Raw genomic sequence first — 21,197 nt, 5'->3', positions numbered from 1 at the left:
TGATCACATATTTTTGAGTCAACATGTTGACAATAAGTATATTTGTGACAAACGTATAAAATAGCACAATTGTTAAGACAAAAAGTTTATTAAACTGAATGACTGGAACTAGATTGGTGAAATAGTAAAATTAAAATGAATTGCATAACCAATTTTAGAGATCTGTTTTGCAGATAATTGAAGCTTTAATTTATAGGGTCACATATTGAGCTTTTATATTCTGACTATTCAAGAACGAGTGGGGTAGCCTGTGTTGGAATATAATTTGGCCAAATGGTAAAGAGATGAGAAAAACAAATGTCTCATTTGTATGTCAGGGTGGGATATCCTATATTTTATTCGGTCCCATTTTGGAATTGAGAAAGGGGCGACAGCAAAGAGAGATTGGAATGTTTTTCTTTCAAAATTGTCGACATTCATTGGTTAATAATTCGTCATTTCTATTCATGCTCACTAACCGATGGCAACAGTCCGCGAAATTTCCAGTATGTACACGTAAGGAGGGACACCCTATTGAACTCACAGGGACTCAACTCCTGCAATTTTTGTGCGCACTGATATTCTTTTACATTTTCATCTGATTATCTGTCTGTCAGATATAAATTATAATTCTACGATTTATTTTCTGTTATTATATACGAGGTTTCAAAACTATTAAAATAAAGGGGAGGGAGATGAACGAGTCGACTGCCTCTTGAAAAAGAACTAGTAAAATGTGAGGTTTGTTCTACCTCGTCCTGCGTACCTGCACTTGATCTCTCTCACTGACTGGCAACCTGAGACCACTGGCAACATAACGTTTTTCATCTCGGGAGACTAAAAAGTATAATGAACATGGGGAAAGTGGATTTAAAAATCCTGTGTGTTTTATTTTTCTTCGTGATCTCAGTGCAGAGGGGATTTTCAGAGGAATGCGGAGCACGCCTGGGAGCAAAAGAAATACCTTTACAGGTGCGAATGATTTTATCTTCCTGTTGGGACGAATAATATTGGAAACTCTTGGAAAAATAAAACGTACTTAGGATAGCCTCACAAAATCATGTTTAAAAAAAAAAAAATCATATTAATGATACCTGTTCAACGAAAAATGTATTCCTCATACAAGGCAACATTCATTTTTGCACGCAATATGTATTTGTTGCACTCAAGTGAGGGGTAAACTATATAGAAGATGTACAGGACTGCACGTTACTATAGGATGGATGGCAGATGTGAATACAATTATGCATTGGAAACACACATGATATAGCCTACACTATACAGTAAAGCCTACATTTACATGAATTAAAAATAAAGTTTCAAATACCCCAAAAAATCTATAAAAAAATGTTCACTTCAGAAGGAACCACTGTACATTGAAAGGTGTTCCTCTCTTTAATAAAGGTCAACTGCCACTTCGAACCAACATCTCTGGTTTTAATCGGCTTATGTGGCATCGATATGAGTCAGAAAAGTTAATAGCCTAGAGTCAAAATTAACTACAAAGTGTAAATAGCATACTTTTGATAATAAAGTCAGTCTCATTGAAACGGAATTTTGTGATTTACTGGAGGGTTGGGTATGGATTACAACTTTACATAGGGAAACTCAATTGGAATCGTATTTACTCCCATTATACGTTACCCATGCGTCCACTGTTAAGGGTTTACCATGAATTTGACAGTAATTTACAGGCAGCTCGGTGGCAAGTCAAATTACGTATTTAATATTACAGTATACATTCTGTAATATACAGTATATGGTATCAAAGCATGTACTGTGTACTGACATACAGTACAATACTATAAAATGTCCTGTATTATACTGATAAGTCAATGCTACCATAGTTTGAATGAATGAACGAATGGATGATATTAATTCAGGGTAGAGTTTGTATTTCATAGTATGTTACTGTAATTACAAGGGATGGTTGTAAGCAGGTTGGCTGCTAGGTAAAGTGTTCACACATTACAGTATTAATCAAAATGTAGGGTTTTATATCACTTTCACTTCTAGAGGCCTTAACAAAGGCTTCCTAACTGGCAGAAACTACAGGAAAAACAGACCAAAAGGACATGGCAAAATGCTGAACCATTTAAGGTATAAGACTAGCTGCCTCTGGGCTCCCGAGTGGCGCAGTGGTCTAAGGCACTGCATCACAGTGGTAGCTGTGCCACTAGAGATTCTGGGTTCAAGTCCAGGTTTTCACTTACGGGTGCAACAAATATAGGCTCTTGTGCCTCAAAATATGTTAATGATCCAGAAACAACAATGCCACGTACCCACTAATGGTGAAAAGGTTTTTGGCGCTCCCAAGATATGGTATGGTACTACAACCTGTGGGGTCGAATTACAGTACCATTCGAAATACACCAATTTTCCCACAATGACCATAATTTACAGTATGCTGCCGTAAAACGTGTCAGAGTTTTTTTTACTGTTGATAATACCTACAATTACCGTATATATTACAGTTTTCCATTACAGTGTCGTCAATGGACCGCGCAGTGCATTCTGGGCGATTCTGGGTCAAGGAAATCACTCTTTCAAGGAGTGAATGTGAGTGAAAAGGCGGTGAAATGTAACCGAGGTCCACGCTTTTTTGATGAGTAACCTTGCTGGAGACTTGAAGACTTGTGTTAGCTTCCTGAACTCATCCCTATGGGCTTTAGCTAAGTAGACTAATAGTCTTGTGACATGCAGGAGATCCGGGTTCAAACCCAGTCAGTCACAAGAGCAAGATTAAATAGGAAGTGGAAAAGCTATCCTTAGAAGGGCTATGACAGGGCTATCAAACTATATTCTTATGGGGGCCAAATAAAACATTTTGTCACACTCCCTTTTAACGTGTCCTGCACTTCATTGAGGAAAACAGAAGGCACGACCATGTTAGAGAAAGAGTCTTAAAGAGTCTTTTAGGAATGGGTCATAATTGGGACGTGGTAAAGTTGGACTCAGGTGCAGAGAAGAGACCAGACGAGGAATCAGTGGTTAAGGATAAACATAATACTTTACTGAGAAACGGGAGCCGCAGGATCACAGTACACTTGAAAAAACAATAAACACTATAAGTCTCAAACTCACTCAGGAAACAAATGCACACGGTAAACAATTCAAGTTTCTGCAAAGGACAACAGAAAACACTCTTTTAACAGGGAAATCATAATGAGTAAATTGGGACAGACCTGAGTGTCGTTAACATCTCTAGGACGGTCTCTGCCGCCCTCTGGTGACAGGTGGAAACATGACAATAATAGCTTATTGCCCAAACAGAGCCAAATTCGTAGGAAGAAAATACATGTAACATGCCACATTGGCTTCGGAAACCTCCAGAAACCTGTTTAACAAAGATAGTTTTTGATTCCAGCGGTTCTCTTCTACCATTCCTTGCTGACAAAGTACCAGGATGTTGTCTCTGGTTTTGAATCTTAATTTAAAATACTGAGTTTGAAACTGAATCTGAATGCATCTGAGAAGTTGAATATATGAAACTTTGGTAAACTTGAAATTATAGTTTGTAAACTTGATACACAAACGAAGGAATGCAATATATACCATATTGAAACTCAATATAAAAATATTCATTTGATCCAGTTTTAAGTGAATGTATTAATTCAATGATTTAATTTGTGCATTACAAATAAAACAATATTGAATTCAAATGCAGTTTTTGTTGGCACTGAAATTTCTCCCTTTGTGAGATGAAATCTACACCTTTGATTGGGATGTTATAAATCCTTATTATTTAGTTGCATGATTTTTCAATTTTAAAGTAATTATTTCTATATAGCCTACACTTTCTCGCTCTGAACTAACTTGAGTGGGGCTGGTGTGGCTTTGTAACAGCGATTGCTAGAGCAGCCAGACTTTCCCGACTCAACTGTATGCAGTGCACTGAGTAGTTTTTCATGCACATTTTTTAACTTGAGATGTACTGCACCAAATACCTTAGCTACAGTAGATGTAAAATTGCATGAATTACAGATCAAAAATGAATTACAGATTTTTTAATTCTGGTTATTTTAAGGAAGTGACTATTTTGAGGAAGTGGAAATGTTGTTGCTACGGTGACTCAGGAGGGACAAACAACAGTACCTGCCAGGGTACGATATGCGAACATAACACAAACACATCAAACCACACCCCCGAGATAACTCTCATTTTGGCTTTAGTCATGGTCGCTTGCATTTCTTAATGGGCAATCTTCAAAATGAGGCCAAATCAGGAAGTGCAGTCGCCCTCTAATGTTATTTGTTTGTGTTGTATCTCCAGGATATGTGATAATGGATTGACACAGCAGTGATTTGTGAGCAAAACGAACATTTGAAACCGAACCAGTGCACCTCACTATCCCTCTGTGTACAGTGACAGCATTTGTTTCCAGTCCCCCCTTCATTCATGAATAGCTTTGATTCAGCCTATTTTGACACAGAAATATTGACCCAACCCCACACATAGATCCTGGAGATTAATTTAAAAGGAGGGGATTTTGTAAACCAACTACAGTACTTGGTAGTATTTTGTTACTTTTCCAAGACAAGTTGTCCTCTTATATACAATTTCTTATATTAGATAATGACCTAAATGTAAAACATTTTAAATCAGCATATTTCCAGATTACAGTAGTACAAATGTGGGTACACAAAATTGGGTAGAAGGTTAAATTACATAATAATGGTGTGGCGGGTTGAAAGTCTTTGAATGAACAATATAAATCTACTTTAACTCAATACCTTTCAACCCTCTACAATGGCTTTAGGGTAACTGTATGATCTTAAAACACTGCTATAAAGCTGTTATAAATCTATTAAAGGCCCAGTGCATTCAACAACGTCAATTACCTGTGTTTTATGAATATTTCCACACTATGAGGTTAGAATAATACTGTTAAATTATAAAAATGATGATGCCATCTTTGTGTAAGAGCTGTTTGAAAAGACCGCCTAAAATTTCTGCCTGTTTTGGTGGGATGGAGTTTTAGCCTGCCTGGTGACATCACCAGGTGGTAAATTAGTTAATAAACCAATAAGAAAGAGAGTTCCAAACCTCTCTGCCAATAACAGCTAGTTTTCAGTTTTTCCCTCCACACTCAGACCACTCCCAGGTAGTCCAAGCAAAATTCTTGCTTGAGAAATTGCTCTTTGCTAAGATGCTATTTTTGTTTCTTTTTGACCATTTTAATTTAAAACAATCACAGTAAGGTACCTAATTGTAACTCAGAAATGATTTGATATTGAGATAAAAACAGCTACATTGGCTTTTAAGCTTTACACAATGTTCAGAAGGCCTCAGCTTGTTTTAATTAAATGTTTCCAAACTACAGGAGTCCAGCAATATGTTACTGTCAGGGCCCTGGTGTGTACATAACAAACTACAACCTTGTATTCTGCTCTGCTGCGCTCAAACCCTGTAGCTCTGCTGCGCTCAAACCCCATAGCTCTGCTGCGCTCAAACCCTATAGCTATGCTGCACTCAAACCCTATAGCTATGCTGCACTCAAACCCTATAGCTCTGCTGCACTCAAACCCTATAGCTCTGCTGCACTCAAACCCTATAGCTCTGCTGCACTCAAACCCTATAGCTCTGCTGCACTCAAACCCTATAGCTCTGCTGTGCTCAACCCTATAGTTAGGATTCATTACACTTTTATTAACTTTCTCTGTATTGTTTTTCTCCCCAGAGAGTGAGACGCCAGAGCAAACCAGCAAAACCGTTGGTGAGTATGAGCTACATGGAATGTCCCATTGGAATGTATCATTGCCGAAATCAGTAAGATATCTTACTGGTACGGCTTCGCACACGTGCAACAACTGCCTATGTAGATGGGCTGTGATAATATTGGAAAGCATTCACTGAACATTGATCCCCTTCTAAATCATATCAATATGTGTGGCGGTCACTATTCTGCAGTAGACGGAGGCTGGCACTAAGACAGAATTGAATGAGCTGTATTCCGCCATAAGCAAACAAGAAAACACTCAACCAGAGGCGGCGCTCCGAGTAGCCGGGCGACTTTAATGCATGGAAACTTAAATCCGTTTTACCAAATTTCTATCAGCATGTTAAATGTGCAATCAGAGGGAAAAAAACTCTGGACCACCTTTACTCCACACACAGAGACGCATACAAAGCTCTCCCTCGCCCTCCATTTGGCAAATCTGACCATAATTCTATCCTCCTGATTCCTCCTTACAAGCAAAAATTAAAGCAGGAAGCACCAGTGACTAGATCAATAAAAAAGTGGTCAGATGAAACAGATGCTAAACTACAGGACTGTTTTGCTAGCACAGACTGGAATATGTTCTGGGATTCCTCTAATGGCATTGAGGAGTACACCACATCAGTCATTGACTTCATCAATAAGTGCATCGATGACGTCGTCCCCACAGAGACCGCATGTACATACCCCAACCATAAGCCATGGATTACAGGCAACATCTGTACTAAGCTAAAGGCTAGAGCTGCCACTTTCAAGGAGCTGGACTCTAACCCGGAAGCATATAAGAAATCCCGCTATGCCTTCCGACAAACCATCAAACAGGCAAAGCATCAATACAGGACTAAGATCGAATTGTACTACACCGGATCTGACGCTCGTCGGATGTGGCAGGGCTTGCAAACCATTACAGACTACATAGGGAAGCACAGCCAAGAGCTGCCCAGTGACACGAGGCTACCAGATGAGCTAAACTACAGTTGAAGACGGAAGTTTACATACACCTTAGCCAAATACATTTAAACTCAGTTTTTCACAAATCCTGACATTTAATCCTAGTAAAAATCCCCTGTCTTAGATCAGTTAGGATCACCACTTTATTTTAAGAATGTGAAATGTCAGAATAATAGTAGAGAGAATTATTTATTTCAGCTTTTATTTCTTTCATCACATTCCCAGTGGATCAGAAGTTTACATACACTCAATTAGTATTTGGTAGCATTGCCTTTAAATTGTTTAACTTGGGTCAAATATTTCGGGTAGCCTTCCACAAGCTTCCCACAATAAGTTGGGTGAATTTTGACCCATTCCACTTGACAGAGCTGGTGCAACTGAGTCAGGTTTGTAGGCCTCCTTGCTCGCACACGCTTTTTCAGTTCTGCCCACACATTTTTTATAGGAATGAGGTCAGGGCATTGTGATGGCCATTCCAATACCTTGACTTTGTTGTCCTTGAGCCATTTTGCCACAAGTTTGGAAGTATGCTTGGGGTCATTGTTCATTTGGAAGACACATTTGCGACCAAGCTTTAACTTCCTGACTGATGTCTTGCTTCAATATATACACATAATTTTCCTCCCTCATTATGCCATCTATTTTGTGAAGTGCACTAGTCCCTCCTGCAGCAAAGCACCCCCACAACATGATGCTGCCACCCACGTGCTTCACGGTTGGGATGGTGTTCTTTGGCTTGCAAGCCTCCCCCTTTTTCCTCCAAACATAACTATGGTCATTATGGCCAAACAGTTCTATTTTTGTTTCATCAGACCAGAGGACATTTCTCCAAAAAGTACGATCTTTGTCCCCATGTGCAGTTGCAAACCGTAGTTTGGCTTTTTCATGGCGGTTTTGGAGCAGTGGCTTCTTCCTTGCTGAGCGGCCTTTCAGGTTATGTCGATATAGGACTCGTTTTACTGTGGATGTAGATACTTTTGTACCTGTTTCCTCCAGCATCTTCACAAGGTCCTTTGCTGTTGTTTTGGGATTGATTTACACTTTTCGGACCAAAGTACGTTCATCTCTAGGAGACAGAACGCGTCTCCTTCCTGAGCGGTATGCCGGCTGCGTGGTCCCATGGTGTTTATACTTGCGTACTATTGTTTGTACAGATGAGCGTGGTACCTTCAGGCATTTGGAAATTGCTCCCAAGGATGACGCAGACTTGTGGAGGGCTACAATTTTTTTCGGAGGTCTTGGCTGATTTATTTTGATTTTCCCATGATGTCAAGCAAAGACGCACAGGTACACCTCCAAGTGACTCACATGATGTCAATTAGCTTATCAGAAGCTTCTAAAGCCATGACATAATTTTCTGGAATTTTCCAAGCTAAAGGCACAGTCAACTTAGTGTATGTAAACTTCTGACCCACTGGAATTGTGATACAGTGAATTATAAGTGAAATAATCTGTCTGTAAAGAATTGTTGGAAAAATTACTTGTGCCATGCACAAAGTAGATGTCCTAACCGACTTGCCAAAACTATAATTTGTTAGCAAGAAATTTGTGGAGTGGTTGAAAAATTTGTTTTAATGACTCCAACCTAAGTGTATGTAAACTTCCGACTTCAACTGTACTTCTATGCTCACCTCGAGGCAAATTACACTGAAATATGTTTGAGAGTACCAGCTGTTCTGGAAGACTGTGTGATTACGCTCTCCGCAGCCGATGTGAGTAAGACCTTTGAACAGGTCAACATTGTCACAAAGTTCGTCGTCTGAGGAGGAGAAATCATCGGACCAATATGCAGCGGTTAAGGTGCTCATCTTCTTTTTATTTAGAAGGGAAAAAATACTCATACAAAACAAACGCCGAAAAACAGTCCCATAAGGTGCTCAGACTATACGAGGAAACAACCACCCACCAACACAAGTGAAAACAAACACACTTAAATATGGCTTCCAATCAGAGAAAACAACGAACAGCTGCCTCTGATTGAAGGTCATTGACAAAACTAACATAGACATTGAAAAACTACAAAACCCACATAGAAATAGAAAACATAGAACATCAACCAAAAACCCCGAAACACACTAAACAAACACCCCCTGCCACGCCCTGACCAAACTACAGTAACAAACAACCCCTTTTACTGGTCAGGACATGACAACCATTCACAAGGCCGCAGGGCCAGACGGATTACCAGGACGTGTACTGCGAGCATGCGCTGACCAACTGGCAAGTGTCTTCACTGACATTTTCAACCTCTCCCTAACTGAGTCTGTAATACCAACATGTTTTAAGCAGAACCACCATTGTGCCTGTGCCCAAGAACACTAAAGGTAACCTGCCTAAATGACTACCGACCCGTAGCACTCACATCTGTAGCCATGAAGTGCTTTGAAAGGGTGGTCATGGCTCACATCAACACCATTATCCCAGAAACCATAGACCCACTCTAATTTGCATACTGCCCCAACAGATCCACAGATGATGCAATCTCTATTGCACTCAACACTGCCCTTTCCCACCTGGACAAAAGGAACACCTATGTGAGAATGCTATTCATTGACTACAGCTTGACGTTCAACACCATAGTGCCCTCAAAGCTCATCAATAAGCTAAGGACCCTGGGACTAAACACCTCCCTTTGCAACTGGATCCTGGACTTCCTGACGGGCCGCCCCCAGGCCGCCCCCCACATACGCCTCGCTGATCCTCAACACAGGGGCCCCTCAGGGGTATGTGCTCAGTCCCATCCTGTACTCCCTGTTCGCTCATGACTACACGGCCAGGCATGACTCCAACACCATCATTAAGTAGGCCTGATCACCGACAACGACGAGACAGCCTATAGGGAGGAGGTCAGAGACCTGGCCGTGTGGTGCCAGGACAACAACCTCTCCCTCAATGTGATCAAGACAAAGGAGATGATTGTGGACTATAGGACTGAGCACGCCCCCATTTTCATCGAAGGGGCTGCAGTGGAGCAGGTTGAGAGCTTCAAGTTCATTAGTGTCCACATCACCAACAAACTAACATGGTCCAAGCACACCAAGACAATCGTGAAGAGGGCATGACAAAACCTATTCCCCCTTAGAAGACTGAAAAGATTTGGCATGGGTCCTCAGATCCTCAAAAGGTTCTACAGCTGCACCATCGAGAGCATCCTGACTGGTTGTATCACTGCCTGGTATGGCAACTGCTCGGCCTCCGACCACAAGGCACTACAGAGGGTAGTGTGAATGGCCCAGTACATGGGGCCAAGCTTCCTGCCATCCAGGACCTCTCCTCCAAGCGGTGTCAGAGGAACGCCCGGTGTCAGAGGAACGCCCTAGTTCTCTCTGCTGCCGCACGGCAAGCGGTACCGGAGCGCCAAGTCTAGGTCCAAGAGGCTTCTAAACAGCTTCTACCCCCAAGCCATAAGACTCCTGAACATCTAATCAAATGGCTACCCAGACTATTGCATTGCCCCCCCACTAAACCCTCTTTTACACTGCTGCTACTCTCTGTTGTTATCATCTATGCATTGTCACTTTAATAACTCTACCTACATGTACATATTATCTCAACTAACCGGTGCCCCCTCACAATGACTCTGTACCGGTACCCCCTTGTATATAATCTCGCTATTGTTATTTTACTGCTGCTCTTTAATTACTTGTTACTTTTATTTCTCAATCTTATCTGTATTTTTTTTTAAACTGCATTGTTGGTTAGGGGCTCGTAAGTAAGCATTTCACTGTAAGGTCTACACCGGTCTTAACCTCCACGTGTGCTAGAGATTATTTTTTGCCAGTTGTATGCCCATAAGGGAGAAGACAAGCCTACATTGTTTTACTAGCAATACAAGAAACGCTTCACATTAAGCCCTTTGAAATAAGCCAATCCTGGGACTTTAATGACATCTGGATAGGAACATGATGATCAAACATGCCAGTATTAGGTTATGAGGAAATCATGCTGTGAGTGTAGATCTAGCTATCACTCTCATTGCAATCTGTATTTTTAACCTGTGTGCCACACAGAGTGAGAAACCCTGTAGTGAGAAACCCTGTAGTACTGTATCTCAGTGGAGCCATCATTTTATTTGATGCTTTGAATGTTGCCAATGATAGAATGTAGATCATCAAGCAATCGGTCTCCGGTGTATCAGAAAGCTTGTCCACTGTCTTTGATACTGGTAAGTATTGAGAAACAGGTCTGTTTGTCTCTCAGTAGCTCAGGTCTGTCTGTGTCCCGGCCTTGCAGTAATGTGGCCCAGCTGACCAGATTGGCCCCAGCAGGGCCCAGAATTAGCCAAGTAAACAACGGGGTGGGAGGGATATCTTGCAGAGTGTGGCTTTGTAACATTTGTCTAAACTTGTCAAGGCACTGAAGCCTGGTTAAAAAAAAGCCTAGTAATACTTGGATTTTCATTTACAAAAGAGCCCCATCAGTACTCAAACCTGCATCTCTGCAACTGTCAGTCAAACACCTTAGCAATTACACCAAGAGGTCCAAAGCTCTTGATGAGGTCGCTATTGGCTTTGTACTTGGGTAGCTATATAACGATTTCATCAGATCAAATGTGTATGTTCTTTGCTGACTGTTTGCTGGATTAATCTGTTCCCAGCTGAAGGTGACAGACTACCATGTGAGGTGTTCTGTCATGTCTCGCTACGCCCACACCACCATCCAGAGCTCTGTGTGGAACCAGCTAGCTGTCACCAAGGAGGCAGCCTTTGAGGTGGACCTGCCCTCAGCAGCATTCATCTCCAACTTCACAATGTGAGTCAGTCACACACTTTAAGTCAAGTGAAGTTTACTTTATTATCCCAAGAGTAGGAAATGCTGTTTTTTGTACCCCTCACTCACACAAGCTCACAGGCAGCAGGAGAGGCTATGAGTGAGAACCAGCCAGTTCCCCTCCCTCCCTCCCAGGTAGTGGGCCTATAATCAAATTAATTGTTCCTTCCCTTGGAATGATGTAATCCCTCTATCCTGGGTGCCAGTATGTTTCTTCTCTCTTGCCAACTCTTGCTGCTTGACGATGAGTGACAAGGAGTTGGCATGATAGCACAAACAGAATGGCACTCGGGCTAATATTCTTCAGGATCAAAAATACATTTCTTTTTGGCTGTGAAGGGGGGTAAAGTATAAGGTAAGAGGTCCTAGATAAAAAAAAAAAAATAAAGTTAAAAAAAGGAGTGTAAAGCTTGGTAGTAAATAAACAAAATAAATCCCAAATGCCAGTCAGGTCTGCGGTTTCCGGACAAACTCCCCAAAATAAACATTAAAGACCCAACGAGGAGCCGGAGCCTGGGGTTGGGCTTGGGTCAGAAGAGGGAGGCGTCTGGGGGATCTTAAAAGCAGATGAATACCATGCTTTGTAAATATGTCAAAACGTTAGTAGAGAAAATGACAGAAGCATGCCCTGTTTTTTCCCCCCTCTCTCTCTCCTGCGAAGTTTACCAAGGTACATATAAACAAGCCAAAGTACACATACTACGCACACCTGCACGCACACACATGCAAACACATACTGACACACATAGCCAACACACGCCACACACATATCCATTTACATGTAGTCAAATGGGGGATGTAAACTCTTGAAAATAGACAGTTTTACATGCGGACTAACTCTCTGATGCATGCATATAATATCACACATCTCTCTCTGTCACACGTACGAGCACACACACACACACAAGCTAGCACATTTGGTTCCTTGGAAGTTGTGGGAATGTACACTACCGTTCAAAAGTTTGGGGTCACTTAGGGTTAGGGTTTGATAAGAAATACAGTGTAGACATTGTTAATGATGTAATTGACTATTGTAGCTGGAAACGGCTGATTTTTAATGGAATATCTACATAGGCGTACAGAGGCCCGTTATCAGCAACCATCACTCCTGTGTTCCAATGGTACGTTGTGTTAGCTAATCCAAGTTTATCATTTTAAATGGCTAATTGATCATTAGAAAACCCTTTTGCAATTATGTTAGCACAGCTGAAAACTGTTGTTCTGATTTAAAGAAGCAATAAAACGGGCCTTTAGACTAGTTGAGTATCTGGAGCATTAGCATAGGACGACCACGCTCTCACCAAGCTCTAAGAAACATTTGGTTTTCAGAACGTTATGTGCTAGCTGGAACACACACACACAACACTTCACCAATTAATCCAGAAGGAAAATAGCTGTGGTGACTGTGTTTCTTTAGTTCAGTGACGTTTCACAACGTGGGACTGAGGGCCTTGTGTTCTGTGTGTAGGTCACTCATGTGCAGCCGTTCCCAGTTCCCACTCCCTCTCAGCCACACATACATACAGGCCCCTCTATTTTCCACCCTGCTAAGCCCACCATTTCCTTCTGCTCTGTGTCCGGAACAAGACCTGCTTCAAGGCTGGAGATTTATTTTCGTTGGTCCCTGTTGGTTTTTATTTAAATATATTTTTTCAAAGGACATGACCTTATTTTAGCACTTCATCACATGATGACAGGAAGGCGGTGAGAATTTAGGAACTGTATGGTTTGCATTAGGGTGTGTGAGCTCTGGTCCAGTTTGGTTGGGAAATGGTTGGGGAACAGTTGGGTATAGAGTAGGTTCTCCAGGGGCCATGGAGGGGGTTTCCGAGTGTTATTTTTCAGTTATCATGGGTGCGTCTCAAATCCAAACACGTAAGGGTCAGGTCAAAAGTAGTCTACTAGATGGAATAGGGTGTCATTTGGGATGCAACCATGATTACTGAAAAGAGATCATGCAACACCCTGAGACCCTTTCATGGCCTCCGCAGGACCTACACCGAACCATTTCCCAACCAAATCATGGACCAGAGCTCAGAGAGCTCATGTTTTCAGAGGGAAATGACTCCCTCCTCTCACCCTTCGCTTCACGTGAATCTGTAAACCAGCATGATTCATGTTTGTCCTCCATCTGAGTCTAACACAAATGCTGTGAAGTATGTTATTGCTTTGTAACGTGTGACTAATAATGTAAATAGTTGCAGTCAAGGAAAGTAAAGGAAACCTAGATATTTTCCATCCATGAGACCAATGCATGTTTCTTAACATAGTCTGACCATTGCGAGTTACCTCATTCTTTCCTCTGCCTCCAGCACCTCCAATGGCAAAGTGCACATCGCCCAGGTGAAGGAGAGGAGTGCTGCCAGGAAGATCTATGACGCAGCCAAGAAGCAAGGGAAAACAGCTGGACTCGTTGCCACCAAGTCAGTCTGAAAAAGTATTTCATACCACAATCACTCTTTGATATGTGTTTTATTTGGATTTCTTTGTTTTATGTGGGAAAAGTACAACAACACATCTGTATTCTAGACATATGGACACCCGTCACCCACCACACCCATTTAAATCTTTTAGCATTTCTACTCAGATCAGTTGTACTTGCCTGCTTCAAATTCTTTCCATTTCCCCATGGTTTTCCAAGTCATTCTTTCACCAGTTACCACCGCCACCACTCCAATACCTCTCTCTTACTGTGTCTTCATCTCAGGGAGAGGGAGATCGAGAAGTTCCGCATGGCGGTGAGTATTTCCTCTGGGAGCCGGATTTCCTTCTCGCTGTCCTACGAGGAGCTGCTGCCCCGCAGGTTGGGTCGCTATGAACTGATCCTGGGCCTGAGGCCTGGAGGACTGGTCACTAATCTCACCCTGGATGTCAGCATAGCAGAGAGGACAGGACTCAGCTTCATCAAGGTCCTCCCGCTGAAGTCTAGCCGACGGCTCTCCAACACTGTCACAGGTAACATAGGAAAAGGCAGCAGTTATTCTTTATTGTCAAAGTTGTAGTGCTAGTTTTGATACAAGCAGCATGTTTGAGGGGATCAGTTTGAACAAGGCAAGTTGCATAATCACTCATCTGGATCACAGTAATGAGTAGTTATTGTATAGTAGGATGCAACATACATGTAGTATACCTCAAACATGCACAATGACAGGGTGTTCTCTGGTCTTCCTCTCCCATCCAGGTGAGACAGAAGCCCCAGCCTCCACTCAGATCCAGCAGAGCCCTTGTTGTGCCCGTGTTCATTACAACCCCAGCCTGCAGCAGCAGAGCAGTGTCTCCTCTAAGGGGCTCAACGCTGACTACATCATCCAGTACGATGTAGAGCTCAGTGACCTCATGGGAGACGTCCAGGTCAGCACACGAAACACACATACACAAGCACTACACACTGTGTAGGCCCAAACTCTGCCATAACAAATACTGTACAAAGACGGTAATCTAGCGAGGCAATAATCTAATCCAATGAGGGATTATTCTCTTCTGTTGGCCTGTCTCAGGTGTTTGATGGGTACTTTGCCCACTACTTTGCACCTCGGGGGCTTCCTGTGGTCCCCAAGGATGTCATCTTTGTCATTGATGTCAGTGGCTCCATGATTGGCACCAAGATCAAACAGGTACAGTAGATGTTTTACACCTCTCACATTGCATCCAGCTACACCTCATTCATTTAGACAAGAATGACAACATTGACACTACATTTTATCAATAAAATTATAATTTCTCTTCTCGCTCTGTATTGGTGTGGACCAGACAAAGCAGGCAATGTCCACTATCCTGGGAGACCTTCGTGAAGGGGACCACTTCAACATCATCACCTTCTCAGACAAGGTCCTCACCTGGAAGAAGGGTCGCACAGTGAGGGCCACGCGGAATAACGTACGAGACGCTAAGGAATTTGTCAAGAGGATCATCGCTGAGGGATGTGAGTGGGATTGAGTCTGATGTGCTTGAATTGCATTATATCTGCAGCAACCTGACAAGACCGCTAAAACACTGTCTGTATTCCATCTTCTGTCTCCTCTTCTGCATCCTCTCTCCTCCATTTCTTCCACCTCCTCCACACCTCCCTCTCTTCTCCACGTCACCTTCCCTCTCTCCTCCTCCAGGGACCAACATCAACGCGGCCCTCCTCTCAGCTGCCCAGCTGGTGAACCCCTCCGCCTCTTCCCCCTCCTCGTCCTCTTCCGGTGGCTTCCGCCGGGTCCCTCTGGTCATCTTCTTGACGGACGGTGAAGCTACCATCGGCGTGACGTCCGGTGACTCCATCCTTAGCAACGCTAAGAGCGCTCTGGGCTCCGCCTCTCTGTTTGGCCTGGCCTTCGGAGACGACGCCGACTTCCCCTTGCTGCGGCGCCTGGCACTGGACAACCGTGGCATGGCGAGGATGGTGTACGAGGACACAGACGCCGCACTCCAGTTGAAGGGATTCTACGATGAGGTAGCCAGCCCGCTACTGTCAGACATCCAGCTGACCTACTTGGATGACCAGGCCTTCGACGTAACCCGCTCCCTCTTCCCCAACTACTTCCAGGGCTCAGAGCTGGTGGTCACTGGGAAGGTCAAGCCAGGGGTCAAGAATCTGAAGGTTGGTATCACATCATGTTGTAATTGTCCATTGTTTTTACCATGAGTTTTTGTAACATTTCATTTTTGGGGAAATATTGACATTGATAAAGTTTTTGCTTTCTTTGCTTCTCTTCTCTATTCCCTCCTCTTCTCTTCCCTTCTCCTCTCCTCTCCTCTCTTCTGTTCCTTTCTCTTCCCTTCTCCTCTCCTTTCTTCTCTTCTTAGGTGTCTCTGACGGCCAGTGACTCAAAGCAGAAAGTGAAGGTCGAGAATGACGTGTTGGTGTCTAAAGGAGAGGAGAATGTGACAGCCTCCTCCATGGGCTGCCCTGGGGGGATGGGTGGGATCTCCAGCTTCGTACGTCGTCTCTGGGCTTACTTCACTATCAAAGAGCTGCTGCTGGCCAAACTGAACAGCACCGACCTGGCCGTGCAGAAATTGCTGGGCGAGAAGGCAACCAACCTCTCCCTCAAGTTCAACTTTGTCACGCCTGTTACTTCCCTTGTTGTAGTCAAGCCTGATGCTGATGAAATTCCTACCACAGCGTCAACTACGACAGCTCAACCCGCCACCACAACCACCACTAAGCCCACCACCACCAACACCACTAATAGAGCTACTACAACAACCACAGTTGCCCACACTACTGCCACCGAAATAGTCTCCCCCATCCCTGTGAAAAAGCCCAGGAGTAACGAAGCTAAGCCAGACCCTCATGTCACCAAGCTTCCACCTCCCCAACCTCCACCTCAACCCAGAAAGGCCTCCACCCTACCCAGCCCAGCGAAAACAGTGGCTCCACCATCCCCCAAGAAAACCACTATGACTAGCACCCTCAGCCCCAGTGCCGGCAAAACCATCCCTGCCCCTCTCTCAGGAAAACCCCCCACCCCTCCTCCCAGCTCTCCAAAAACTGCCCCTGCCCCTCCCCCCCCCGCCAGGATATTCTCTACCCCCCTGGCCAACTCGCTCAAAACAGCTGCCGCTCCTGCACCTGGGAAAACCACAACCACCCCTCCACCCAACATAGTAAAGACAGTCCCTACCACATCACCCACCACAGTTAAGACTACAGTCCCTACAGCTGTGAAAACCACCACCTCCACTACCACCACCACCTCAGTCAGAACCGATCCAACCCCTGCTCTACAGCCTTGGAAACCCGCCACGCCCCTTCCCATCTCTGTTAGAACAGTCCTCCCTCCAGTTAGAATATCCCTCTCCTCCTCCTCTTCAGAGAATGCCACCATGTCTGCCACTGATGCCCATCCACCTCAGGTCACCACATTCCTGTACAGTGTTCTGTCCGTCTCCCCTACTCCAGCTCCACAGGGCAGTAACACAGACCCAGTCTCAGACGTAGACCAGATTGCCACCTTTGTCTCTGCCACATTTTCCCCCATGCCAGGCATCACAGACGGGCCTAAACTGTGGGAGGCTGCAGGACTGTTGGGTTGGTATTCCACTGATCTTGGAAACCCAGAATTAAAATCTCACGTAATTGTGTCAAGTGCTCGATTAATTTCTGAGGGCAGATGTTTTAGAAAAGAGCGCAAGTTGGGCGGTAGCTCCATCCCTCTCTCTCTCTGCAAGTCTAGGGGCCAAATTTCCCCTCCTCTTCCAAAATGTTAAAGATGTGAGCCACTGTGATATCGTGATTTATCCAAATCATCAATTACAAAAACCAGCCCACCAGAACAATATTCCTTGTTAGTCTAAGCGTCCCAGTCTGTTGACAGATGCTACGATACCATTTATGAGATTAGTTTCTCGCTCTCTTGTCTATCTCACTTGGAACTTCAACTAATACAATGCAAAGTATAGTTGAATAATACTTCTCTTAAGGATACATTTTTATTAAATAACAGTATTGCATATTATATGAATTGTGTTGCATCAGGTATTGAACTTATATCTTGTACCTGTCTATCAGAGAAATATTAGTACAATCGAATGCAGCACTGGCACCATCAATCCACCATTTCTGGCTTAAGTGTGACATGTTCCTCTTCTTTCCACCAGATGTCTCCACTTCCATCCAGATCCATAGAAAAGGTGAATCAACCATACCAGAAGATTTCATCATTCTGCTTCAGCTCTGTTGGACAAATGTCCTGAAATATCATTATTGATATCTTTGAATACAAAGATAATGGATATGAGGTTAAAAAGTGATGAAGTAGACCTTTAGTGTATCACTGTGTCAATCTGTGTTTTCTCCATGTCTCTACCTTAGATATGGACCTAGTTAAAGGTGAGTTCCTTTCTTACTCCTCTGCCATGACAAACCAATTCATTGCAACAGCATGTATGTTGTTGTATCTTAAAAGCTGTCATTTCCTCCTATAGAGATTCTGATGAAAGCTCTCAGACCAGCTCATGGAGAGGATATGTTTTTACTGTGTCTGTCTGGTGTCTAATGATGACCATATGATTGGATCTTTTAGATTATGATGCAACCTACGACCAAGACTACGACCTCAACTATGATTCTTGTAAGTCACAGTTGACTAATATGTAGAACTATTTAGTTGTGTTGGCAATAGGGATACTTTGTATGTTTCTCAGTTGATACAGATATTTAACACGCTTTCGGAATTTGTATGTTTTCAGGGGATGAATCAGCGTTAAATCTTTGTAAGTATTTCATTGTTTTTTTCTATGTAGTCTAGCATAAGATCAATGTACTTCGGAGATGTTAGCAGGCTCTGATCTGTCATTGGTTTCAGTGCTTCAGAAAGATAAGACGTAGTCTCAGTTGTACCTGTTGTCCTTCCAGTGCCAGGCCCCACCTCCAGACTGAGTTCTGTCAGAGTCTTCTCCTCTTCTGGTAAGGGGCATACACTGTAACCAGTAACATAACATAACCAGTAGCATAACATATAACTGTAAAATTTGTTTCTCACCTTTGTCTTTATGTTCAATGTTTGTTTGTTGTTGTTTTTTTTAGTTGATGGAGACCCTCATTTTATGGTCCAGCTCCCCAAACTGAAACAGAATCTGTGTTTCACGGTGGACGGCAGGGCCAACGACGTACTGAGACTGCTGGAAGACCCAGAGAGAGGTTAGTCAGCACAGACTACAACAAACAAAAGTCCAGAACTGTAATCTTATATTAGTGGCATGTCATTGAATTTAAGCGATGTGCCGTATAATCTCATTTAGAAGGACCACGACATTTTACAGGCATACAGTATATTAAAATGGGATCACATTAAAGAACACATACATTCTGTAACTGTTGGAACGCACGCGCATGCGCGCACACACACACACACACACACACACAGTTCACCCATGCCTTCCTCTTACCCTCAAGGTATCACGGTGGACGGTCATCTAATGTGGGCTCCGTCCAAGCAAGACGTAGAGGACCGCTCCCGCACTTACTTTGACAAGATAACCATCTCCGCTGCCATGGGCGGGCACGGCGGGCTGGGTGGCATAGTGATCACACTCTCATTGGACGCCGTGGTGGTGGAAGGGGAGGGACGGGACACCCTACCCACTAATCAGCAGGGATCTGTAACAAGGCAGGGCGTGGCGGTATCCATGGACACCACAGATGACATCCATCAGAGCTGTTGGATCGAGCTGGCGAAGGATATTTGTTTCCTGGTTCTGTTCCACCACTACAAACAGCCCAGCTACCTGCAGATGGCACACCTCGGGTTCTATATCACTGATGGACAAGGCCTCTCTCTTTCAACCAAAGGCCTACTGGGTACATTCCCTTTAATGTCTTTAAATTAGTTTCTTTGTCTTGTTACATACACCTGGCCCGAAAGTGTTCCTGTATAAAAGGCTATGGGAAAATACTATACATATATGTTGTGATTGATTGCCCTCTCATTGTCCCCTCTTTCCAACAGGCCAGTTCCAGCATGCGGACATGAGTGTGATGCCGGTGAAGGACCCTAGTGACACACCGCCCCAGCCTAGTAAAGAGGGGGTCCTATCTAGGGGAGTGCTGAGGTGGGGGGCGATACACGTACCCATCACCCTACAGGACAAGACCCTGAAGGACACAGTGAGGAAACGTCACCTGGGCAGGTGTTGGATCGTGCCCAAGGCACAGGTGGAGAAACTGTTGGGTCATCCATACCAGAGCTACGTGGTGGATAACATATAAATACTCTGTTCAAATGTCCATTCAGTATTAGCACACTACTTAGAATATACAGTGGGGAGAACAAGTATTTGATACACTGCCGATTTTTCAGGTTTTCCTACTTGCAAATTAATTACTTAAAAATCATACAATGTGATTTTCTGGATTTTTGTTTTAGATTCCGTCTCTCACAGTTGAAGTGTACCTATGATAAAAATTACAGACCTCTACATGCTTTGCAAGTAGGAAAACCTGCAAAATCGGCAGTGTATCAAATACTTGTTCTCCCCACTGTACTTGCCTAATACATTGCTTCATACTAAGTAGTATGCTAGTATAGAGATTGGAACCGAGCTACTCATCTAGCTACCACCAGCTCAAAGCTGGGCAGCTCAGGCCAATGGGAAACTACAGTGTCTCTGCAAGGACAAACAGCACTGGGACTAGTGTTCTGCTGGCTAGCCTTCAATACCAACATCACATAGTGGGTTATTACTCTCTCCTCTGAAAGTGTGCATGAATGCATGTTCATGATTATGAAAATGAGAGAGAGAGAGAGAGAGAGAGAGAGAGAGAGAGAGAGGGACACAAAGAGAGACAGATACAATGATAAACAAAGACAAAAGAGCGAGAGAAATAGAGAGAGAGAGAGATTGAGTCCAGTAAGAAATCTAAAGAATGATGAGGTAACAGGTGTCAGGCATGAAAAGATAATGTAGGTGATGGGATGAGGTCATTGCACCAGTGTCTTTCTGAAACAACAACAGGGACAGACCTCTTCAGCTGTTAACGTGGCAACAGTAAGATATGTTAATTGTCTCTATAGTTCTGCAGACAAATGCTGCTTGATCTTGACATACAGCTAAATCCAAACTCTCATTTGCAAAAAATCATATGCTTCATAAGGGCAATTTATAATTCCAATGTTACAACAAATATATGAATAGATCATTTGATTTTAGCAATGTGTAATTTTATATACAGAGGGTCAGAGTTGTATTTTAATTGTTTCAGTTTTATTGTGAAGTATAAGTTATAAAAGGACTAAATCTTATAACAAATTGTCTATGGAACTCGTCGTGGTCTTATTGGAGTAGTTTT

The 21,197-nt window shown here is 43.3% G+C and overlaps 1 protein-coding gene across 2 annotated transcripts; it reads left to right on the top strand.

Moving 5' to 3' along the window:
• Positions 1–140: 140 nt before the first annotated feature.
• On the top strand, positions 141–21,162 carry LOC106567105 (inter-alpha-trypsin inhibitor heavy chain H6). 2 transcript variants are annotated; one of them, XM_014136003.2, is made up of 18 exons: positions 141–951; positions 5,660–5,695; positions 11,247–11,401; positions 13,732–13,842; positions 14,127–14,374; positions 14,601–14,770; positions 14,917–15,033; positions 15,170–15,341; positions 15,526–16,004; positions 16,211–17,438; positions 18,008–18,040; positions 18,222–18,239; positions 18,433–18,480; positions 18,599–18,622; positions 18,765–18,815; positions 18,936–19,049; positions 19,305–19,709; positions 19,858–21,162. In XM_014136003.2, exons 1-18 carry the CDS (start codon positions 829–831, stop codon positions 20,115–20,117), a joined length of 3,792 nt encoding a protein of 1,263 aa, XP_013991478.2. In that variant the 5' UTR covers positions 141–828; the 3' UTR covers positions 20,118–21,162. The 2 variants fall into 2 exon arrangements, with proteins under 2 accessions (XP_013991478.2, XP_013991479.2); XM_014136004.2 differs by lacking the exon at positions 141–951 and adding an exon at positions 5,046–5,334.
• Positions 21,163–21,197: the final 35 nt, after the last annotated feature.

Source organism: Salmo salar, chromosome ssa13, assembly GCF_905237065.1.
Source record: "Salmo salar chromosome ssa13, Ssal_v3.1, whole genome shotgun sequence".
NCBI classification, from domain to species: Eukaryota; Metazoa; Chordata; class Actinopteri; order Salmoniformes; family Salmonidae; genus Salmo; species Salmo salar.
This window is presented reverse-complemented; position numbering and strand designations above follow the sequence as displayed.